Source organism: Crocodylus porosus, unplaced genomic scaffold (genome assembly GCF_001723895.1).
Source record: "Crocodylus porosus isolate Cpor-Errol unplaced genomic scaffold, CroPor_comp1, whole genome shotgun sequence".
Taxonomy (NCBI): Eukaryota; Metazoa; Chordata; order Crocodylia; family Crocodylidae; genus Crocodylus; species Crocodylus porosus.
In genome coordinates this window covers 89,914,509-89,939,629 of record NW_017728886.1, presented here as the reverse complement: position 1 = coordinate 89,939,629, position 25,121 = coordinate 89,914,509, and the positions used below count along the sequence as shown (strand labels likewise).

Below are 25,121 nucleotides of genomic sequence, written 5' to 3'. Positions count from 1 at the left end.
CTGAGAAGAAAATGTTTTAAGGGAGGATATAAAAGTCAAGGGAGTTTTAAGCCAGACCTGGGTTAACACACATATCTAATCTCAAGCACACATTTCTGGCAGCTCATCAACAGATATTTTCCAAAAAGTTCTTCTCTCTGCCTGTCCTTTCTGCTAACCCAGTCCCTCAGTGATGTGCACAGCTAAGCAGGCATAAATGAGGGGATAGAACTGAACAGGACTTAGGGCAGAAGATGCAAATAGGAAACTAGGAGGTAAAGTGTCATCAATTCTTCCCCATGTAGGGCCAGAGCTCCCAAGGATCGTCTCTGAAGAGGATTCAAAACAAAAAAAAGTATTCACGATCATGTAAAAAAGACCAGACAGATCAACAGAATGGGAACAAATCTTGAGTCAAATCTTTTTTATCTCCTATATTAAACAGATATGAAAAGCCAGACAAATGTCATCTATTCCACATTAGTATACTATGGGGAAACTTACCACTTTAATTCTATGCAACCAGACTGTTTTCAAAGGGAAGTAGTACACACTTACTTAGGCCTCCTTTTGCTGTGTGTCTGAACTGCTGGTTTCTTTTCCTCGGGACTTTTGGATAGGTCATCTCCTCCAGGCAACTCAGGTGGTAGTGGCAAGTCTGCAAGCAGATGTCGGAGTTTCTTCTCCACTTCTTTTTTAACTGACTTGACTGTAATAGTCTCTCGTGAACTTTATAAATAAAACAAAAATAAAATCAACTAAGACGTTTAACTCACTGAAATCCTAACAAGTCAATATCTGGATGAAATGCATTGTAAATACCACATTTACTCGAATGTAAGATGAGGTGCCCCCACCCCTCCAACAGCATGGTGGGGAAAAGCCCCTGGTCTTAGATTCATGTACAAAACAGAGGGGTGGGGGACAGGTGACTGCTGCAGCTCTGACTGGCCCCAAGCCAAGTCAGGGCCAGAGTCAGGCTCACAGCAGCTGCTTGCCCCCACCTCCACTCCTCTGCAGCTTCTGTCCTTGATTTGCCCCATTCCTTCCCTTACTGTCAGGCACAGCTTGGCTCTGGCTCAGGTTGGATTCCCTCCCAGGCACAGAGCACTGTCTCTTCTCCATCCCCTGCCCAGACAATCAGCAGTGCAAATACTGCTATGTGGCCAGGCAGTGGCTGTGCTCCATGAGCCAGGAGGAAACAGAGCTCAAGCAGCATCTGACAGTAAGGTGGGGGGAGAAAAGGCAGAGAAAGTGGGTGGGGAGAGTGGAAGAGGCTATAGAGAGATGGGGATGGGGGCTGCAGGAGGGAAAAGTAGGGGGTGAGGCAAAGGACCAGGGTGCTCCCTGGCCCCAACAGCTATCTGACCCCTCCCCACCCCCAGCCACTACTTCCCTTGCTGTAGAAGCGGGCAGGAATTAATTTAAGACAGCCCTCCAATAATTAGATTCTATACCTAGAAAATTCTAACAAACTTATACATTTTCCATGTATAAAATTTAACCACTGTGAGGGGGATCGTCTTGGATTCAGAAAAATACAGTATTTCATATACTCTTTTGTTCAAATAGCAGTTCAAATGTTAAAATTTAAGACAAGAGAGCACGCATTAGTGGTCAGAACAGAGAAAGAGGGAAAAGAAACCTGGGTTCTGTTTAATGTCTACCATACACTTCATACATGTGGTTTTATAATTCAGTTATCCAGAGTTTTACTATTTCCCCTAATAATAAAGGGACATTTCCCCCTCATCCTAAGCCAATGTCTTAAGATCCTGTATGAAAGGCATACAGGGAAGGGAAGGACAGATTACAGCAGGACCTGGAAAGGTTACAGGGGTGGGCAAATTACAGTAGGATGGGATTCAATACTGACAAGTGCAGGGTGCTGCACTAAGGCAGTAGGAACCAGCAGCACATCTATAGGCTGGGGAACTCCCTTCTCGAAAGCACAGTGACAGAAAGAGATCTTGGAGTCATTACTGACTCCAAGATGAACATGGGCCGACAACGCAAGGCACAGTCAGTAGGGCTAACCGTACCTTGTCGTGCATCCACAGATGCATCACAAGCAGGGCCAAGGAGGTGATCTTCCCCCTGTATGAGACACTGGTCAGGCCGCAGCTGAAGTACTGTGTCCACTTCTGGGCGCCGCACTTCAGGAGGGATGTGGACAGCATTGAGAGGGTCCAAAGGAGGGCCACTCACATGATCTGGGGACAGCAGGGCAGACTGTATGAGGAGAGGCTACGGAACTTGAACCTGTTCAGCCCTCTCAAGATAAGCTGAGGGTGGAACCTGGTGGCCATTTATAAACTCACTAGGGCATCCAGCGTGGATTGGGAGAGACCTTGTTCCCCCGAGCACCTCCTGGAGTAACAAAGAATAATGGCCATAAGTTGTTAGAGAATAGGTTTAGACTAGACATTAGAAGGCACTACCTCACAGTCAGGGCAGCTAGGATCTGGAACCAACTTCCAAGGGAAGTGGTGCTGGCTCCTCCTACCTTTGGGGTCTTTGAGAGAAGGCTTGATGTTTACCTAGCTGGGGTCATTTGAACCCAGTTCTCTCTCCTGCCCAGGGCAGGGGGTCGGACTAGAAGATCTACAAGGTCCCTTCCGGCCCTACATCTATGAAGATAGCTAGAAGAACAATAAATTCTCCTTATCCCATTAAAAGCCTTAAATCACAAGAAGCAGTATGAGCACACATGATGTGTGGCAGTCAAACTCTACATGCTCAACATCGGGGTGGGCAATTATTTGGGCCTGAAGACTACATAGGCTGTTTTGGTGAGCTGTTGCAGGCCAGGACAGCACCCCCAACTCCCTCCATACCAACTCACCAAAACTCCCTACATGGGACAGGACCCCAGGCAGCAGGTCTTCAGGAGCAGGAGAGGTGGGTGAGGCTGGGGTCACAAGGAGGGGTTGCATGCCAGTGACAATATGGGCCAGGGCTGGGTTAGAGCCACGATCTGGTGCCTGCATGCCTGTGACAGGAGGAGATTCCGCAGGCAGGGATGTGCAGGGAGCAGATCACAGCTCTGCCCCACCCCACGCCCACACTGTTACTGCCACATGATCCCACCCCTGGGCCCGGACACCACTCCCTGCTCACCCGCACACCCTGCCCGTGCAGGTCCCTGGAACTGCATGTCCAGGGCCAGGGCCAGAATCTTGTGGCAGTGACAGCACAGGGTCAGGGCAGAACTTGAATCCATCCCCAGGCCTTGCTGGAGGGCTGCATCACCCAGAAGGGGAAGAGGATGGCTGCAAGCCTCGTGGAGGAATCTTGGGAGCAACTTAGACTTCCTCCTGCCTTCCCTTGCCTGTTGCCTCCCCTGACACAGGATGCATAGCCCAGAAGCAGAAAAGGAATAGCGGTGGATCAGAGGCGACTCCCATGCCCTGCTACCTGCAGTGCCCAGGACTGGGCCAGGACCAGGGAAGGTAGATGGTGCTAGGGCACCCCCATTCCATGCCAAGCTGGCACAGGACAGAAGTGCCCCAGTGTTACCAGACAGGACCAAGACCAGGTAAATTTGCTCCAGAGGCCAGATTTGGCCCATGAGCTGTATTTTGCCTACCTCCACTCTATACCTAGCACTTACTGCTGCTCTGCATGACTGCATTGTTCTACTGGCTGCTTCCTTACCTCCAAAGAAAAAAAAAGCAACACTTCTTCAAAAGGAAACAGTACTATAATGACTTCTCCCCACTTAAGTATTTTTCAAGTTATTAAAGTATTATTTCACTGGAAAAAAATTGGTCATTTAATACAGTTTTTATATGGAGGCCTCACAATACTTCAACATTTTCAAATTACAATTCATTGCATTATACGCAACAGTTAATGGCTGTCAGTACGGTGTTAAACAGTAACCCAAAACTGGTCTACCAGAATAATCCAGAGTCTAATGTAGAGCTCTCTCATGTAATGTTGCCCTTTTTTTTTTTGTACTCCCTGTTTTCTTCCTGCTAATGTGCTTCATTTGTTTCTAAATTCTAGAAGAGTAATGTATCATGTTTGTTTTGAGAATTTTCCTGGAGGGAGAAAAACATCGTTCACTCATACTTCTTGGTCCCACAACAGTTATTCAAAGTCTTCTAACAGCAGGAATTCAGGAATTAGTTATGCACAAGACAATAAAGTGAATACACTAGAAACCATGTAGACATTACACACAAAGCAGTCTCAGGTAACTCAATTCTAAACTCATGATTAAAACTAAGTTAAATTTAAATATTTATGTTGGTTTACTTCATTACATCCAGCCTGAATAATGAAACTGGACAGATCAGCTTCACTTTTGTTTACTTAACATCACCAATTCTCATGAATTAGCAAAATCTACCTCTACAATTTTGCCTACCTCTACAAGAATCTAAAAAAGCAAATTTCATTTCCCACTACAAAGCAAAAGAATAATCACATACAAAATGAAAGTATAATCCCAGATTTCCACACTTGCTTAACTTTACTGAGAGACTTAAAGCAATCTACATTGTCAGATTTATTAGTCAGTACTGTATTTGCTTCCTGGTGTGGCAGGAAGTTCTTGTTGCCTCACCCAGACTGTCTCCTGGGTGTCACACTTCCTGGACACACTATGTTTCCAGGAGCACTTATTCTTCATCACACCTGGTAAGGCCCCAGACCCAGCAAAGGGAGTAACAAGATTAATTCTTTGGTGAAAGTGGTTATTTATGTAAATAGTGCCATTTCCATACCACAAGCTCCATCTGCATGCTACCATCAGCTCACCTGCTGCTTCAGGCACAAGCTACAGCACTCAGTCAATAGCCACAGCTGAGAGAGGGTTCAGAGAACCCTCTGCCCCTCCAGCGATTTAAGTCAGATAGGTAGCAGCCATCTTGGCAGCTGCATGGCATTTATACTGTCTCCAGGCATACTTCTTTTCCAATGATGAAAACAGCTTCCCTGCTTAATAGACACAGCTCAATGGTGGGGAGAAACATGTGTTGTATGCAAGAAGATATGGTTATTTGTTCTTCCACACTGAGAAGTATGAGGGTGGTTTTAAGTTAGCAGGCAAATTTTAAACTGAGTTTATTTCATAACGTAAACCTGATAAAGGGCATAGTTTATTTCGGAAAGTAGTAGTTATTTAAGAAGTAGTTTAAGCAGTAACCATAAATTCTCCTATTGTATTACTTTCAGTACACATGCATTAAACTAGGCAGGAAATGGCAACTTTGGTGGAAAAAAGCAGAGAAGAAATACAAATACTTCTATTTTCACAATGCCCCCAGCACTGTGGTACACGAACACCTTACAAAACTCTAAAAATCAACCCCAGTGAGCAGATTAAAGTCATCTTTCCTTTTCTCCAGCAAGATACAAATTCTCAATAATTTTCCCTACCTGATCATATTTTACTTTCCTCACCATAAAAGTTAAGATGAAGTACCTTACATTTCCCCCTCCCACTAAATATGCTCAGTGTTTTGAGGTTTTCTTTTTTCATGCTTTGGCTCTCATTTTAATTAATCTTTTGGGGGCTATTACATCCAGTACTGATTTCTCAAGTTATCTTTCTTGTCTTATGGAGAGTTAGCAATGGCTGCAGCACATAATTTACAGTTTGAGTCATCAGAATGTCATTTTTTAAGTAGATAAGATTTGTATGGGGTTTAGACAACTTTTAAATAGACCAACTTAAACAGTGGGTCTAATAAAAGATATCAGATTTACCCAAAGAACCTTGTCTGCCCGTGTCCTTAGACCAACACAGCTACAACTACACCCCTATAACTTTTAAGTAGTTCACACTACCCTCTGAATGTGTTACCCACTGCAGTTATTTCCATCATCTCAAATTACTATGAAAGAAATAAGCAAGGGAAAATTATTCAGTTTGTTTACTTAGTGTAATGTGATATACATGAAAAGTTTTAAAGTATAGGGGCTACAAAGGGAAACTAACACACAGCTCCAAAATATTTTGAAATCGAAGTGTTTCAGATATTTAGGAAAAAAGAAAAAGGTTTAAACAAATTACTATAAACAAACAAATTACAAGAGGACGTCAAAGTCATTTCTATTGTTTTATTTTTAAATTGGCAGTACTCACTAAAAGAGTCCTCCCAAATAAAGGGTGTGGGGGAACAGCGGGGGGGGGGAGCAGCAACATCACTCCCCTGCCACCATATTTCCAAATCTATGAAGAGACCTGAGCCCTGGATCCTGGCTCAGGCTCCCGATACCAGTGCACAAGGCCTGGTGGGAGCAGCGCCAGGCCCCTGGGGCCCATTCATGGTGTGTGCAGGGTGGGAGGGAGAAGCGCTAGGCCACTGGGGTCCAATCCAGCCCGGGGTTCAGCCCCATGCCACTCATCTGACCTGCAGAGCCAAAGGTTTGAGCACCAATGTCCTAAACTATTAGAAAATAAAAGACCAAACCTAACCAAATATGCTACTTGACAGGTACACTTCTCTATTTTTGACATGACCAGTTAGCCAAGGTTAGGAGCTCTGAAAGAAAGACGACACTGGTCATGAGCCAGGTAGCTTCTATGCAATTATGTTTGTTGACAACAAATTAGGGTGCTGCCCCACAAACACAAAACGCAGCAAAAAAGAGGACAATCTTCACTCAGAGCTCCAAGCCTCTTTTAGCTAACAATCAGCTCAAAAGCTCTCCCATTTAGCTTTTGCTCCGAGCGGTGCTCATGTACGTGGTGCTTCCCTTGCCTACTCTCAGTTCCTTTGGTATTGTGGGTTCTTTCAGAAACATGCATCTTCAAAATGGCCAGAAATACCTCTCTGCCCATATGTACTTTGAAAACACCTTTGTTCTGGATGCGGACTTGTGCTCATCCATGGGGTTTAGACTGCTATGGTTCCAACTACCTGGGACTCTTCAGTCTGGAAAAAAGAAGGCTCAGTGGGGACTTGGTGGCAGCCTACAATTATATAAGAGGGGTCCATCAGGACCTGGGAGAACAGCTGTTCACCAGAGCTCCTCCCAAGGGATAACAAGGTCAAACGGCTATAAACTCCAGGAAGGCCGATTCAGACTAGACATAAGAAAAAAGGTCTTTACAGTACGTGTGTCCAGGGTCTGGAACAGGCTCCCCTCCAGAGGTGGTGCAAGCACCTACTCGGGACTCTTTAAAAAAAAAAAATCTGGATATTTTTCTTGCTGGGATCATGTGATCCCCGCTGACTTCCTGCCTACAGTGGGGGCGGGAGGGCTGGACTCTATGACCTCAAGAGGTCCCTTCCAGCCCCTAATGTCTACAAAACTACCTGCGTGCATACAGAAGAGAGCTTAATGGCTTCTTGCCACCATGTTACACCCACTCTCAGCAAAGAGATATTGTCATCCCTGTTGGGTCAAACCTGTTTTAGCTTTTGCCAATCATCAAACTAGTGAAACCCTAAACAACCCACCACAGACAGAGATAAGAATATTCATCTTGTTTATGTGCACCAGGATATTTTCCCAAAATAAACCAGTTTGACTCTCTTCCAAATCTTTTGGTAGTTGTTGCTTCTCTGCCAGACTTCCTTTCAACCACCTTGGAGGCTTTATCTCACCGATCCACTGAGGAATGCCTAGTGTTTCTGTAGAATCTGTTCCCTGGGACCAGACCTGCCCTTCAGTTCAACTGGCGAAACACAGAGTCACAATTTTTCCAGCCTCAGTTTCCACAGCTATCTTAATGGTTTAAGGTGAATCCATATAAATTCTTCTCGCATGAGCCTTACAGACAATTTTGAATTTAGTTACCGGTATCAACTGTATCCCAAACAGCACTTCAGCCATGTCAGTACTGCCTCCACCCACATTTATCCAAATTAAGGCTTCTACCCCTTCCTTCTCCTAGAATTGTAAAGCCATTCTGGGTCCTTCATCTTAAAAGTTTCCCCATAAAATCATGCACCACAGAGTCTTCTCATTTTATCAGAGCCTATGCTCCATTACAAAAGTATGAGCTCTTTCAAGTTTGGATTCTACATGGTGCAAACCGATTGGTTCTGCTCCAGGAATGATCTCAGATAGGTTCTTTGGGATTAAGTCATGACCAAAATACAACCAATGAAAGGGTTCATGGAATGATCTCATCAACTACTATCCTAATCTCTTTACTGATTTTTTTCCCCCAAAACTAACTAAACAAAACACTGACAGTCTGACTAGATGGTTGAAAAGAGTTCAACACCTAATATAATTTTTGTGGATCCCCACAATCTCCTACTTGTTGAAACACTCCTAAATTCAAAATTTGTCTTCATGAGTGTATAAACTAACTGAGGCCCCATCTAGAAAGCCTTGGTTTTCTTTGTCAGTGAAAATTCTTCTCACACAGGTTGCATGCCCAAGATAAAATACCTCTTTCTGAAACAAAACATTTTTCTTTAACTTCATTTTAGACTAGTAGCCTTAAGCTTATAACAGTTTATAAACATATCAGTTCTTGTTCAAAGTCTGAACATGCATCCCGATACCACTTAGGTAGAACAGGCTGAGGCAGGCCTGCTCCACAATACCCTCTCGTTTAACCTTCAAATATGGCTGACATATTGCACAAGACAAACACCTTTGCACAAAACTGGCAGAGGCCTTGACCTGCTACACAAGCTTCTTCCTTCTATGACTGGCAAATGGCAAGGTTTGATACTAAAGGAAACCAGTCCATTTACCTTTTGCTGAATCAGTGTGGTTCAACTTCTATCTTTGCTGGATTGGAATTACTTCTATTCCTAACCAGATAATAGTTGGTGTGGCAGTTCTGGAAATTCAGATAGCTTGAATAAATTATAAAACCTTATTCAGATGTCTCATTGAGGAAAATGTTACTATTCACCGAGGATCAGAAGAAATCACACTTCCCTCCCCCCAATAACCAATGCTACCAAATTGGAAGGGTTCATTACAGCTTTGTGTCCTCCCACTTCCTGCTCCCCTCCCAACTCATATTTTCAAGCTAACTCCAAAGCACTGTTCCTGCTAAAACTAAGGGGAGCTTTGCCACTGCCTTTGAAGGGTACACAACAGAAACACCCCCTTCCTATATTCATTATATAAATTCATAGCTCTGCAAAAGTGAACTGAATTCTTTTGTTTCTTTTCCTCAGAAGAATCTATGTATTTTCTACTATATAAAAAGTCAGCCAGGCACTTAGACTGCATTTCTGTGCTAATCTGTAGGCTAAGATCTGTTGTCATATTTTTTTAAGCGAGCAGTTTAATAGAAAGAAACATGTGGGTCTGAGCTCTACGTAATTTTTGACAGTAAAACAAAACACACAAGTCAAAGACAACATATGTGTATGGGCTCCTACCATGTTTTCAAAAGATAGGTGAGGTTTAATAGCTACCAAGAACAAAAGACAAAATACTACGTAAGGCTTTGAGTTTCCTTCTAGTTGTTGAAGTCTTGAGGAAAGTCTGTATGTACCTGCGGAGCACTTTTAAGTTATGTTATCACTGCAGCCTGAATGCTGAGAAAATAAAAAGGCATGCTTTCAAATGTTATCCTGATTTTCTTCCACCAGTTTTCTGTATCTGATCTTATAAAACTGCAAGCAGGCTGAAAATTCTAACATTAAATCACAGAACTCACAAGAGGGTAATACTGGAATACGTCCCCCAGACCAAATTTCATCAAAAAACCAGGAAGTGTGACAGATTTCAATTCCAATATAGATCACAGTAAGGTTTTTATCTTAAGGCTATAAAACCTAGATTCCAGAAGATGTCTGAGATTTACACAGGAATTTCTTCACTATGAACATGCTGTATTTTTGTACAGTAGTATAATGATAGGTAGGGAAGCGAGGCATGAGCCCCAGGCACTGCCTTGAGAGATTGGGAGAGGTGCAGAATGGACCTTGGGTGATGCTTTACTGCTCCCATTCCCATGCATGTTTCCCACAACAGCTCCAGAAGCACAGAATGCAAAGAAATGGCAGTGGTGCACAGTACAGAAGTAGCAGCTAGCGGTTTGCTGTTGCTTCTGGATAAGTCAGCTCCTTTTTTGCTGCTTTGAACTAATGGGGTTTTGGCCCTTTGACATGCATATCAGTGGCAAAATAAAAGGTGACATCTTCCCTAACAGCAGCAGCGAACCTCTGACCACTTCTCCTACACCGTGGCCTACCCAGTTACATCTCTGTTTCTGTAGCTCATCTTCACTTCAGAAATGAACTGAAGATGCTTTATATGCAAGTACTTGGAATACCAATCCTTGAAAGAGTTAGGAGTTTCATTCATTACACTACTATAGGTGTTAGTGATATTAATAGCTGTCAGAGGAGAAAGAGCCTGGAATGCAAACAAACAGCAAATAAGTTATAAAGAAACTAGCTTTCAAATAGTTACTAAATATATATTTTATACACTGCTGTTCTGAGATCTCAATTAGATCTAAAAACCACCAACCACTTCTGCTTTTCCATTTGCCCTCCAGCATAGCTTGTATTCACAAATACCTCTTAGAATTAAACCTTTCCCCATCTCAACTCCTTGGGTAAACTAGTTCTCTTACTATTATGCTCAAATCATGCAAATCACTAGTCATCATCATTTTAAATCAAACTCTATGAGAAAACAGAAAGAAACTACCATAAGTTTCATCTAAACGCTGGAATCAGGCCCACAGAAAGGCACAGTTGTACTTGAAAACATGTAGTAAAAAGGTGCAACAAACTTACCTGTCAGTATCTTTGTCTTCAGGCAGCATTGGAGGCAAAGGCAAGGGTGGCAATGTGGAGGTTGGTAGTGCAACATTTCTGTCCTTTTCCTTGGCTACTACACTTGGTGTAGATGGTTTGCTTTTCTCTTTTACAGTGACTGGCTGCTGTTTTACAGCAGTTGGTTTAGTCTCTTTCACTGCTGTAGTTTTCTGCTTGGTGACTTTATCCACAATCAAGTTATTTTCTGCCTTTGTCTCCTGAAGAGTTACCTTTGCTTTTGCCTTGTCATTTTTCAAGGTTGCACCAATAGTAGGAGAAGGTGTATGCTCAGGTTTTATTTTCTTCAGATCCTTCACATTGTTTGTTTGAGGCGCATTTGCGCCAGTGTCAGCATTCCCCTTAGTAGGAGTAGAGGTGTTTGATGCTTTTGCACTGGCTTTGGCCGCCTCTGCAGCTCTAGCCTTTTTGTTCTTGTTCAATTCAGCAGCCAGGCTACTTTTCAGAGTCAGTGTACTAGGAGAAATGCTTGAGTGACGACTTCTGGATCTAGATAATCTGTGCCTGCTCCGAGACCTTGAGTGCCTTGAGGAGTAAGGGCTTCTGCTGCGGGATTTTGCTGATCTCCTGATCAAAACAGCAAAGATTCAATTAATGCAGGTTCAAAAGTTGCATTCCTTTTTACTAAACGTAGCTGCCTTTATGCAATTATCATCACTATGTTTAAAGGGTGAATGAAAGAGTAAGGGAAAATATGCGAGTTGTAGCCCTGAATCCAGTACCTACTAACCACAGAGGAGCCTGAGAAACACATTAAGCTATACAAAGATGAAACAATCATGCCAAATTAAAAAGAGAATGGAGGATGGGGGTAGGGGGAAAGGAATCTTACCACATTTAACTGTTTTGTATGTCATCTCTGTTCCACAGTAAACAGAAGCTGAACCAGAGCATTTTACTCCTGAATGAAACAGCTGCTAAATTACTGCAGTTCAGTTTCCATTCATTGAAACAGAGCAAGCATTCAGTTATAGTGAATCAGATTGATGGATGACAAGTTATCCCCCACTCCTCAATATAGTTTTTCTGCCTGTCCATACCTTAAGTTTCTTCCTTTAAGTACACCTTTTTCAAAATGTCCTATCTTTTCCTGATTTGACCTTTTTTTTTAAATCTGTGATCGCCACAAAACAGGAGTATACATTTTAGGAGAAAAGTAGTCCTTTTCCTCCCCAAATATGAGGGCTGTTCTTGGTTTGTTGAAACATTGATTTTAATCAATTTATACAGTATTAATTTGTTTAACCACATCCAGGTAAGGATGAGGCTGCTCTAGTAGAAGTTAAGAAAAAAGTTAGGAAGCCTATAGTAACATGAATTTGAAAACAAAATCAAACTATATTAAGCTACTAATTTAAGAGGCACAACAAAGCTACATAGCAAACTGTAGTAATATTTCTGTAAGAATCTTAACTTATAACTTTACCTCTTAAAAATTACTATACCACTATAATCAGAATAATCTTTTTACCATTACATCTAAAAACTACTAAATACAGAAACACTTTTACAATGCCACTGGGCACAGAGACATACAGAAAGACAACATTCAACTTTAAGCTTCATTTCTAAGGATTTAAATAATGTTGTAGTATTAAAATGTATTTCTATGAATTCCATACTTAAACAGTATTTCCAGTACATCTGTATTAAATTTCATCATAAATGAATGTAATCAACAGGTGCTCACAGTACAGTAAATATTTCATTTACATTTAAAGAATGGGATCACTATAATCCATAAATCCATACATATTTTCATTTTACTTATTCGCTATTTAAGAATAGCTCATATTTTGACCTGCCTAGGAGCTCCAATTTAGTTCTATTAAAAGCTACTGGGGACAAACCGCCAATTTAGACCATGCATTTGCTGAAAAGTAAATTCTCCAATTAAAACCAATAAAGTAGTCCAATTCATTGCAATTATGTAGTCCAATTCATTGCAATTACGCTCCCTGTATCTGAAGAAAGGTGCTTATACCCGAAAGCTTGCAAATAATTTTTTCGACTATTTTAGTTGGTCTAGTACTAGATATCAAAATTATCCAAAGAAGGTTACAACCAACACCCTTATAATTGCATGGACATTTATGAAAGAGTTTGTTCATGTTTTAACTTACATACATGCATGCATTGGATATATTCATCATGTCTATAATTGCTGGCCTAAATTCAATTTTTAGAAATATACCAGCCTCTCTTTTCTGATCAAAACATTACTGGGAAAGAGATGATTTACAGTGATTATATTTATACAAACAAATAGGAGCTGTGATCAGTTCCCAGTCTGCTAGAGACTCTAGGACACAATAAATGCAACCAACAACACCTGAGATGGTAAGTCTAAAACAAGCAAACAAAAAGATATAAAAATATTATTAAGTCCTTGCTGTTCAAAAATTTGAAGAGCCAGCAATTCAATTCTGACAATATAACTGCTCCAGATCAACAAATACAGCATCTCACAGGATAGAAATGTAGAAGTTTCTACTGCATGTACTATACTTGCAGATGTCCAGGAAAGAAATATGAATCCCCATATCAAAATAAACCTTTTCAAACCCTTTAACTAGACTATCAGCTTCCCTGAGAACTTGACATCAGGTTGACTGAACTACTTAATCTGAATTTGGATCTAACTGTAAAATGCTAGATAGAAACCAAATTTCAACTTAATCCAGTGAGTATACAGGTCACATTTCAAAGATGTTATGGCCTAATCAAACTCTTTACATCAAGATACTTCTCAGAAAACAGGAGTATTAAACGTAGTCATCTTGCTATACACCAGAGGTTTTTGTAAACCCCACTGCTTGCCACAGAAGTAAACAAGGTGAAAAAGTGAGAATTTAAGACACTGGGGGAGGGAGCAGAGAGAAAGGAAATCACTATCTCCAACTAGCCCTAAAGTAGTTATGTAAAATGCACAAAAGTACTTCAATATTCACGTTAATAAATAAAGCCCTTAAATGCACTATCACCAAAACATAAAACAGACCAGAACTGAAAAAGCAAAATACAAATCAACCTGTTCCATTTTGGTTTCTATATGACATGCCACAACAGAAACCTCTGTTTTGTTTCCAAAAAATGTATCTTTTTAAAGCATGGAAATAAGATTCCTCAATTTTCCTCAAAGGCTTCTTGAACAGAACCAGATTAAAATAAAAGTACATATTTTTGAAACATGCCTAACACATTTATAAAAACCCAGTGTAAACAAGGCAAATTACATTTTCATATGCGATTGGTACAGAAGACCCCCTTATCCTTAGCGGCTAGCCTATTAAGCGCAGCTTGCCCTATATGCCGTGGGCTTTCAAAATGTTGAAATATACAGGCAATGCGTTTTTAAAATGTATTTTACCCTCAGCTTGGTGAACACATGGCTTTTGTATGGGTATAACAATTTCATTTAGGAATGATTTTTCTTCAAAAATAATTACAGTGGTTCTATGCCTAGTTATCCAGTTATATTGACACCCATGAACAGCATAACTTTGTATACAGAAATGAGGCATATTAATAGGTACCTTTGTACCAATGTAACTGCATCTACACTGGGAAAGATGGGTAAGCATCTGTATGTATATCTGGACACAAGACCCACAGGCTATGAATAGATGTCACCCAATGAAGCAAATCAGCTGTGCCAGGGCACATCCCAGCACAGCTGATCTGCTTCACTGTGTAACAGACATCACCTGTCCCCAGTAACGGATGCCCCAGATGTGCATACCCCGCTGCCACACCATAACTAAGGGCACAGTTCTGCCAGATGGGAAAAACCTACGAATGTGTGCTTCCTGAAGTCCCAGGAAGACCTGCCCAAGATTCCCCCCATTTGCAGAGGTGTACCCCAAATTGGGGGGCAGAAGTATGATAGGCATCTAGGGAATCCCCTACTAGGGAATTCCAAGGGCACATGTCTGCAAGTAAGGAAACTGGGACTCCCACATCTACAGAGGTACACCCCAACTTGAGCTGCAGCAATGAAATGCATGTGTCCATAAAATGCCAACTGGGGGATTCCTGGGGCAAGCATCTGCCAGTGGGAACCTGCTGGGAGATTTCTGGAACCAGGCCAGGTTGCTCTGTGCCTCATTTGCACAGAAACGTTTGGAGGATCCCAGGATCCATTATAAGAACCCCAGTTCCACACATGGATTCTTTGTGGGGGGTATGTATCTGAAGTACCTGAGCAGTGCTGAGCTGTGGAATCACTATGGCTTGAAACACTGTTGACTCTGCCAGGGCCCAGCCCAATAAACTAAATATAAGGTAAGTTGTGAGCCTTCTGGCTTTGGGCTAGTATCATGCATAGTTTGTACTATATGCAAGTAGGTACAGAAGTGCTGCTTAAATGTATGGTTATGGAGTACCTATGCTAAAACTTGCAGCAATTTCAAAGAAGTGCAATGCACCAATTCTAGATGAACCAAGTCTACAGGTACCCATAATTTGCCTACATGCATAGATTTCATAGATTTTTACGGTTGGAAGGGACCTCAGTAGATCATCAAGTCCATCCCCCTGCCCTGAGCAGGAAAGAGCACTGGGGTCAGATGACCCAGCTAGGTGCTTGTCTAATCTCCTCTTAAAGACCCCCCAGGTAGGGGAGAGCACCACCTCCCTAGGAAGCCCGATTTTGGCAACCCTCACCATAAAGAAATTTTTCCTAATGTCTAATCTAAGTCTACTCTCCATCAGTTTATGGCCATTGTTCCTCGTAACCCCAGGGGGAGCCCTGGTAAACAGAATATATACCCTATTTCCTTGCTGCCCCCCCGATTAATTTGTAGATAGCCACAAGATACCCTCACAGCCTTCTTTTGTGGAGGCTGGAGAGATTCATGTCCCTCAATCTCTCCTTGTAGGATCTTGCCTGCAGGCCCTTAACCATACATACAGCTCTCCTCTGGACCCTCTCAAGGTTATCCACATCCCTCTTGAAGTGCAGTGCCCAGAAGTGGATACAGTACTCCAGCTGTAGTCTTACCAATGCCGCACAGAGGAGAAGTATCACCTCCTTAGACCTGTTCATAATGTACCTTCTAATGCATGAAAGAGTGCGGTTGACTTCACTTTATCACAATGACAACTCATGCTCATTCTGGAGTCAACTATGACTCTGAAATCCCTTTCTGCTGCTGTGCTGCCTAGAAAGTCACCTCCCAGTCTATAGATGTGTTGGTGATACTTTCTCCCTAGATACAGTATACTTTGCACTCATCTTTGTTGAACTGCACCCTATGCCCACTTGCACAATCTCTCCAAATCCACCTGAATCTGCTCCCTGCTCTCCAGTGTGTTTACTTTGCCCCCAAATTTGGTGTCAGCCATGAATCTGGACACTGATTTCCACGTCCTCATACAAGTCACTGAAGATATTAAACAGATATGCAATTTAGTGAACATGCAATTTACTGTTTTCAAAATCAATGTTTTCAAACCTGCCCCTCACTTCTATGTACTCAGAGAGAAGGGTTTGACAATATGGGGGGCAAAGGGGCTATAGAAAGAAGAAGCTGGGAGAGGCAGAGACCCAGGGAGCCACCTGACTCCCCAAATTTATTTTCTCTGCTATACCAGTTGGAGGGGGGCATAGTCAAAGCAAACCCCCAATAAGTAGATTCTATACCTGAAAAATTGTAACTAATTTATAATTTCTCCACATATAAAATCTAATTACTGGGGGCCATCTTATATTCAAGTAAACAAGGCCCCTTCAGGCCATTTTGTACTTCAAAGCAGAGAATGTTGCAAACAATTTTTGTCCCCCTTTATAGGTCATGTAAAGGGGCTGCTTAGGTGCCTGCACAAAGCTTTAGGTTCACATGTGAAAAGAGGGTTTTACCTCAACTATAAACCAACTGGTTTTAAACCACTGCTCAGAGGTACCAAATTTAGGTTAAAATAGAAGTTCAAGTCAGAGCAGCATAAAAGTGGTCTCCTACATGATCTCCCCCTACTTCCACCAAAAAATTTGTTGCACAAAGCACTAAAAAAGCCTCTCTGGCCCAGTTAACAGGAACTAGAGACACATCCAATCCTCTTCAACCAAAACAAGTTATCACAATGTTAACTTTCAGAAAAGAATATGTGCACACGTGTGTGCAGATAAGAGAAATGATGCATAAGAAGAAAAAATCTTTGCTTTAGTCTTTTTAGATACTTTCCTTTAAGTTGCATGAATAGCAGCTCTGACTCACATATGGTCTGGCTTTTGCTGGGTACAGGCACCTTTGTCAGGCTTACTAATTAATTGGCTCTCAAATGCATCTCAGATGAAGGACATCCTTCCTTGCTATATTGCTGTAACACCTTATACAAAGTTACAATTCACATATTGCCATGCATTTGAAAGCATGAAAACAGTTTACGCAAAAGTTTGTAAAATAAGAGCTGTCGTTCTTTTCCAGAGGGAAAAAAACAATTGCTTGCCTAACTAGTATCAACCACAAAACTCAGACATTCCTCAAACAACTAAATTTTTTTATGATGTAGCTAAAGAAAAACAACAACAAACAAACAGGTGGAGCAACTGGATTACACTGATTTCCCTCAGCAGCTGGTTAAATACAACTAGCTACACAGGAAAGAAGAAAGAGATACAGAAAGAGAGAAAGGCCAAAGAAGTTACTCTAAGCAAACAAACTGAAAAGAAATGGATGAAAAAAAATTGTGAAGGGAAGATAAGGCCAAGACTAGAGGACACCCCAAAACACCCAAATCCCTATTTGTGTAATCCCTTTAAAATTAGCAAACAAACAAGGAACAAAACTGTTCTTTTAAACTTACAAATACATACATACATACACTTTGAGCAACTCCTTAAAGTCTTCCCAAAATAAACTGATAGCAACTGATTTCTGCTCAGTTATGGTAATGATTTATAACACTACCCTAAACTGCTTCAAAACTGTCAAACATTCTGTAGTTTCAACATTAGCTATGTAAACTACACCAGAACATATCAATATGATATTGCTGGAGTCAAATTCCAGCAGTCTCTAACATCAACACTGTGGAAATTAAATATAATAAAGAGTTGAGATGCAAGGAAAAAATAGTTAATTGTAGATGAAAGATTTGTAGACAGATTTTAGCAGCATGTCAGAACTGAAGAACACTGTTTAAACGTATTTACAATCAGTAAAACATGTATGAGTGTGTAATAATACATGGATATTCCTTTTTCTCAAGTATTTTAAGAATAATGTAATTTTAAAAGCATCAAGCTTTAGCCATTTCAGCTATAAATGCAAATATTTTAATCAGAGGCTATAAAAAAACCATTTTTTGGTAAAAACAACAAAAGTCAGGAAACAACTGATTTGGCCCCCCAGTCTTCAAATTAAAAATCACTTCTAGACCAGTGTACAGCACAAAACTTTAGGAGAAAAATTTGAGAGAGATGAACAACCAAAATGAGAACAGATTGAAATACACACTGCAGCTCAACCTCAGCATTTATAACTAGCGAATTCTCTAATGTTACACAAGAGGTCCGATATTTCAGTTCCATATAGGTTCCTGTAAAAATATTTGGAAACACATACCTAAATATGATCTACTGGCTTTTATCACAAGTCTTCCAAGCCATTACATTCTCATACATTTGGTCAGTAATTTGAACCACTTGTGACAGTACATTCCAATTAGCTATAATTTAGCTTAACTTTATTTTGTGCATTAATGGGCAAATTTAAAATGAAGCAGCAACTAATTCACCTAATCCTAGACAGGACTATTTTTTTCTAAACTGATATTATGCTGAGTGTATTTATTCCTTTAAGTCTCTGGTATAGTTTTAGTTCACATACCTATTTACTTTCTAGGCAGCTACACTAAAATTGAGTTAGTTAGGGTTTTTTTTGTACAAGGGGCACGTACCATAGTCATTTTCATGCATCTATTACCCCTTCAAAAAGAAAATCTTTCAAAAGTTTCAAAAACAAATAGGAATACTACAACATTCTGAACATTCATATTTTTTCTCTTTTCATAACAAAAGTTCTCAGTTTAGAATTTTTGCCTACATCTACTAGCATATATAACATTGAGCCCAATTCACCTTCAGAGCACATTGCAAGATTCAATGTTTTGCACTAATCCTTTCCATAATAATCAAGGAGAAAGAAAAAAATCCAGTTAATCCAGGAAGGGTAAAAAAATCAACTTTCATTGTAAGTAACGGTGCAGGTCTTAATGAATTCAGAACTCATACTGGAATGATGGAAACCCTTCATCTACATGAAATGTACTTAATCCAATATAAGAACAAGAATCTAATGCCCTCTCTCTTCCGTGCCTTAAAAAGAGTTTTATTTTATTTAGTTTTGCTCTGAAGGGAAGTCTATATATTGATGGTGAGCTTTACTTAAGAAAAATGCTTTCCCCCCCCAAACAGAAAAAATACTAAAGCTAAAACCAGAGCCAACCCTTGTGGGCTGTGGGGCCTGAGGCAAATCAGCCTGTGCGGGGCCGTGGTACTCCTGCAAAAGTAAGGCCTCCGTGATTCTTCCGCAGTGTGGGGCTCAGCTGCCAGCTCTAGGCGAGCCCCATAGGAGGAGCCATGGCTGCTCTGCCCAGCTCTGCAGGCCCCCCACAAAGCGCAGGGCCCAGGGCAGTTGCCCTGATTCACCGTACCCTAGCTCTGGCTAAAACTAACCCTTATCTAATTGCAAAAAATGACAGCTACAAACTTTGAAGCTATTTTCAGACCAATGTATATTAAACTAAAGTTTCACCAACATAAACTAATCATCATATAAACACTGACTCTTCTTTTATTACTTTCCTTTACCACTGTTTTTATTTTACTTTCACATGTATGCCTAAGTATTTCTAAAAGCTCTCTAGTTTTATGGACTAGCCTCATTAGCAGAACCTTAGAATGGCTGCTATGGTGTTATGGAATTAAGAAAGAAACTGTTTCTCATCTTAATGCTGTAATGATGTGCATACTGTTCTGTACTACAGCTGCTCTTATTTCCAGGAAGCCCAATGGAAATCCAAGTTAGACATTTTAGAGACTGCTTGAGTGTGGGTTCCCTCCCACCTGCACTGTGGCTCAAATGCATCTAAAAAGTTCACTCCACTACAAGACAAAGCCTGAGGCAGCTCTCAAGTGTATTCTTCCAGCCCCATGATCAGAAATAGTACCAGTGCAAAATCAAGCAAGGTTACAGGCCTTATAGATGGTTATCTTTGCCAGCTTCAAAGTACATGAGAAAGTGCCTTGGAAAGAAAGCACAACAGGTGTAAAAGGATGATGTACCAATCAGTAGCAACAAGTGTTTTCTTATCATAGTGACAGACACAGCCTTGCTTACACTTGTTCAGCTGGGCAAGCACTGGGTTTGCCACAGAGGCAATTATCCCTTCTAGGAAATTCCACAGTACCAACCAATGAGCCAAAAGTTTGGTGCAATCACGTTTGTAATATTACTGGGTATGAACATATATCTACCCGTACTGTATGCAATATTCTAGTCCAACACTTATTGCAATTCAAGCATTCATTACATGTTTGATTACCTGAACTGAATGTGTGATCGCACAGACAACTGTGAAGCCAGGAGAAACCCTATCTTCTGTCACACTTCTATACTTCGTTAAGCACAAACAAAACAAAACTAGTTTCCAAACAAAAAGTATAGATGTTCTATCACAGGCTATTGATAGTTAAATGTATCATAGGTTTGTTAAGTGAAGTGGTATTTTTCCGAGCTAGAGCATTCACAAAATTCAAATCACCTTGTTGCTACAGGAAAAACTTCAAACCCTCACTTCTCTATTCTCAAAATGCCCATCCCCATAGCACAACGGAATTACTGCTTACAGAAGTAACACCAACTATTCAGGGTAGCATCTTAACAACTAATTCTCATTGTCTTGACTGCTAGAGCCAAGAAATATTTAAACACTAGCCAACCAATTGCTAGACGTGAGGAAGAAAGCCCTGCCTAGCAAATGAAGCAACCTGAATAACTGCTTTCTACAGAATTACCAAAAAAAAAAACCAAACAAAAAACTAAGTTTCTAACCTTTATGTGGCCAAGAAACTTCCAAGTTTGAATCACATGTAGAGGCAACCCAAATTAGTTTGCTGCTGCTCAGAGCCTACCCCCAGAGCAATCCCTGGGTAAAACTGAAAACTAGTCAGAATCAGTGCTGTAATTCAGAACTCTAAGCAAACAAGCCTTGTACAAGTTTTACTCTGCTTCTGTTTAGGAATGTCACAAGCCAAAAATCAATTCCCTGAAGCTGCTGCATTCCTCAACCTTGCCATAGGTTCCTCTAACATTTCATATAAACTTCTGGCGGAGAACTACCATGATCTAAAAAGGTCAAAAGTACCCAGCCTTGAAGATCAATGTACCTACATCACAGTAAGTACCTAGACTAACTAATCTTACCCTCATTTTCAACCTCCATAGATGTCAAAATGGCTAGTCCAACAACACAGCACTACTAAAGGTTCATCTTACCTTACACAGTGTAGTTATCATTAGGGAAGAGAAGAAAAACATTAAAAGAACACTGAAATGTGAATTACTGCACAGAGCCACTTACTGCCTAGACACAAGCCAGAAATTAAACCTTAAGTCATCCAGGACAAAAAAGGCAGGTGTCTTAAGAAGCTGCTGCCTTTGTGAAACCATTCCACTTGTCAGTTCCAATGCCAAGGACCCTTGCACTATGACCTAAGCTATGCAGCAAAACCTTTTAATTCATGTGGTGGGCCATAACTCAACCATGTGACATGAGTATTATACAACTATGCTAACTGACTAAAAGAATCACACCATGACCGTCCATGTTTTATTTCTAATGGCTGAAAAAATATGCAGTGACAATATACAAGCCGCACATAAACTGAATCAGAGGAAAGCTATCCATTTTTTTTGCAGAACAGTGAAGCGGTTCTTCACTCTCTTCGAAGTAAAAGAAAATTTGGGACTGAACAGATTCTGAGGTTTGGAAGGGTAATTTTGAAAACAAATCTTGGATACTTCAGCTAACACAAATGGGTACACTTAACTTTAATTTCTATCTTTCACTGAGACCTGTGCGCTTAGGCCACCCTGAAAATTCCAGCTCCGGCTGCTTTAGAAACACCTACATTCAAGTGCTCTCAAGATATTTTTCTTACTGATTCACTGGCTGTTCTGCCACTGGATGGCTCAACTACTCCTAAAAACCACTTGAGAAGCTTCCCATACACCTGTTATATCTGGTACAGAAAGTTACCATAAGAATTTATTTTAGTTTAAACAAGGCCCATCTCAGTTTAAAGGCTAAGCTTAAATAAGGGAATCTACAAAAAGATTTTAAAAAACACCCCCTAAAATTAAACTGGTCAACTTTCTTGTTCAGATGAGGCCAAATCCGAAACTCCTCCTCACTCAAGAGGAGCCCATCACTTTACCTTTGCTGCTGCTGCCCTCAATCTGAAAAACTTCTTTGAGAACAGAAACACAGAACATCCACCACAGTTTTCCAGCAACAGACTAAAGAAATGATTCTGAACAAATATAAACAGGGAAAAATAAGATTTTTCAAGGCCAAAAGAAGAAATTTGCAATAGATATGACATGAATAACAAGGACTTGGACAAGAGTTTTAGTTATGCAACTGAAAGGAAATGCTAGATTTTAGAAATGCTGTGCAGGAATATACTGGAAAATTCAGACATACTCTGGATGGGACTGTCTGGAGAGGATCAAGTGAACACTATCATGTGGCAAGGCCCATCACAGAAAATTAATCATTTAAGGAAGGGTGTTTTGTTTGGTTGGTTTGGGGGGGGGGGGTAATTTTTTAAACCAGAAGCTGACAGGACAGCAGGCATGTACTAAATTTTATCTATGGCTTCTATGACATTAGTACCTGAATACCAAACAAGTATTAGTTAACCTATCTTCACCTTCCCCTTCCCTTAAAGATACTAACACATTTTAGATACAGTAAACTAAATGAAGAACTATGACCCATCCAAAGTCAGTAGTAAAAACAGGAAGGATTTTAACCCAGTTCTCCTTCATCCAAGGCCTGGAGCAGGGACATACCTTGAAGTCTCTCTAAATGCTATCATCTCTCTTCTGTCACTGATACAGGTGGCTGTCCCAAGCAAGAAAGGCACCTGTTTGGAATGCTAATTAATACCAGGAAGCCATTAAAATACTGAACACAAATTATAGCTGAAGAAAGGAAGGACTAAAAAGTGACAAAAAAGTTAAGCAAGAACATCTGTGAACATCTTGAACATTTCTGTTCAAGGCTGTCAGATTTACAATCCAAGAAGGGTTTGCATTGGTTTGAGGCAAACTAAAGAAGAAAACAAGACATCAAGCCATAAGCAAATTTACTAACAGACAAGGGTTTAAAGAAACTTTTCCCATCACAGTTTGTCCCCTCACTATCCACTAAGAAGTTGAACTGTCCTCTAAACCACTTCTTAATGGCCAGTGCATACAACAAATACTAGAATGGATGGCCTAGTAGTCTGATTAAGTATAGCAACTCTTAAATGCAGACCCCAAAGCATATTATTGCATTTTGACTAATTGTGTACAAAGGAAAATTAAATATTCTGAGTAATGAATTCAAAATGTCTTGAGCCTGTATCTCACAACTCACACCAAAATATTTGTAAAACTATTTTTAGCCACTTACAAAGCACTCAAATATACAAATAAAAATCAGTTTCTCACCTTGGAAATGGCTTCCAATCTGCAAAGATACTTCACGAAATTCTTATCTTCCAGCACACTACTTCTATACTCTATTATGCCACTCTTTATTTTTGAAGCCATCTTTGTTTTACACCTCCTACCCAAAGACAGACACAGGTTCCTTACTTAACCCTTTCAACAATGTTTACCTTGAAAGACAGACCTTGGTGAAAAGACTCAGTCAAACATGAGAATAGTCAATAAAACATGTAAGATTCTCAGTCTGCGCTGAGTGCAAGGCTTCTAGCATTAACTGATACACAGCCAACAGGTTCAAAAGGTGGTCTCTCTCATAAAGATCACAAGGCTTTGAAAAAAAAAATCTTGCCAAAGAGACAAATTTAAAAACAAAAACCACAAGCAATAACTTTAGATATTAAATTCAACAACTTTGAAATCAATCAATCAATCAATCAATGCTTCTACAGCCTGCCACAAGACATTTTACTAGAAGAACCAATCTTCATTTAGAGGTACACAAGGGTCAGTTTTACAGAGCCAGAAAAGTCTCATTAATTTGGAAGCATGTTTTAAGGGCATTAATTCAGCAACTCGAAAAGTAGACGACCTGTCACTACTCAAACTCACTGAATTCAGGCCACTTATGAGCTCTATAAAAAAGCATATAAAACTGAGCTAGCAGACTAACCAAACACGTGCATGTGAAGACCCCGCCACTTCAAGCTTCTACTAGAGTGCAGAGTTTAATACACTGAGAGGCCTCCCTTGCAAATGGCAGCAGGACTACTCACAGGGTGCAAAGCAAAGCGTACCTGGGCAAAAAAGCACACCGGGTAAAGGCCACGCTTTCAAGTGATCTCGCAAAAGATGCAGTGCAAGATATTTAAGAGACCCTTTTCCACGAGAAAAGAGGACTGTCCCCAGAGCTGTGCTTCTTGAGGGGTTAGAAACTTGAGTTGAGTTTTCTCCAGCATCATCATCTCCAAGCACCTACCCTAGGCCCTTATCCACCAGACTTGACAAGAGGGTCCCCAGCTCTGCAAACACTCTGGACACCTGGAAGCCCCCTCACAGCTCAGGGGTCTGCCCCCACATGCAGAAACTGCAGCCCTCTCTCCCTCCGGCTCTTAAGGAAGCAGGGCCCATTTTGCTGGGAGCACTGGAGCCTCTCAACCCCCTCCAGCTCCTAGGACCACAAAAGCCTCTCCCCACTCCCTGCCAGGAGCAACCCCAGCCCCCAGACAGGCCCAGACTCACCTGAGAGCAGGACTGTAGGGGCTGCGGGAACGACGCCAGCTGCTGTAGGGGCTGGGCGATACATCCCCTCGCTCGTAGGAGCTGTGGCGGCTGTAACTGGGTGAGCGGCGGCGGCTGTAGGGGCTGGGGGGCGAGCGGCCACCCAAGGGGCTGAGCGACTTGCGGCCACGTGGGCCCAGAGAGGTGCGGTGCGGGGGGCTGTCGTCACGGCTGGGGCTGGGTGAGGAGCGCTGGCGCCGGTAGGCCTTGGGCTCAGCCTTATCGTCCCGGTAGGCCTTGGGCGGGTCCCGGTAGGCTGACGGCGGCTCCTTGGCGGCTTTGGGCCGGCTACGGTGCGCCTTGGCCTCCCGCTCCTTCCTGCCGGGTGAGGGAGAGCGGCCCTTGCGGCGCCCCTCGGGGCCGCTGGTGTGGTTGTGGCGGCCGCGAGGCTTGGCAGCAGCGGCTGAGGAGGAGG

General features: G+C 41.4%; 1 protein-coding gene across 1 annotated transcript in view; it reads right to left on the bottom strand.

Annotated features, from left to right (window-relative positions):
• The window catches only part of CDK13 (cyclin dependent kinase 13), a gene marked incomplete at its 5' end in the record, with an annotated part of 72,452 nt that extends 47,336 nt beyond the window's left edge, over window positions 1-25,116 (bottom strand). Inside the window, 3 exons of the mRNA XM_019535339.1 lie at window positions 538-708; window positions 10,665-11,270; window positions 24,668-25,116. Coding sequence (XP_019390884.1) covers window positions 538-708; window positions 10,665-11,270; window positions 24,668-25,116 — 1,226 coding nt within the window. The remainder of the gene's footprint in view (window positions 1-537; window positions 709-10,664; window positions 11,271-24,667) is intronic.
• Between the last annotated feature and the right edge of the window lie 5 nt (window positions 25,117-25,121).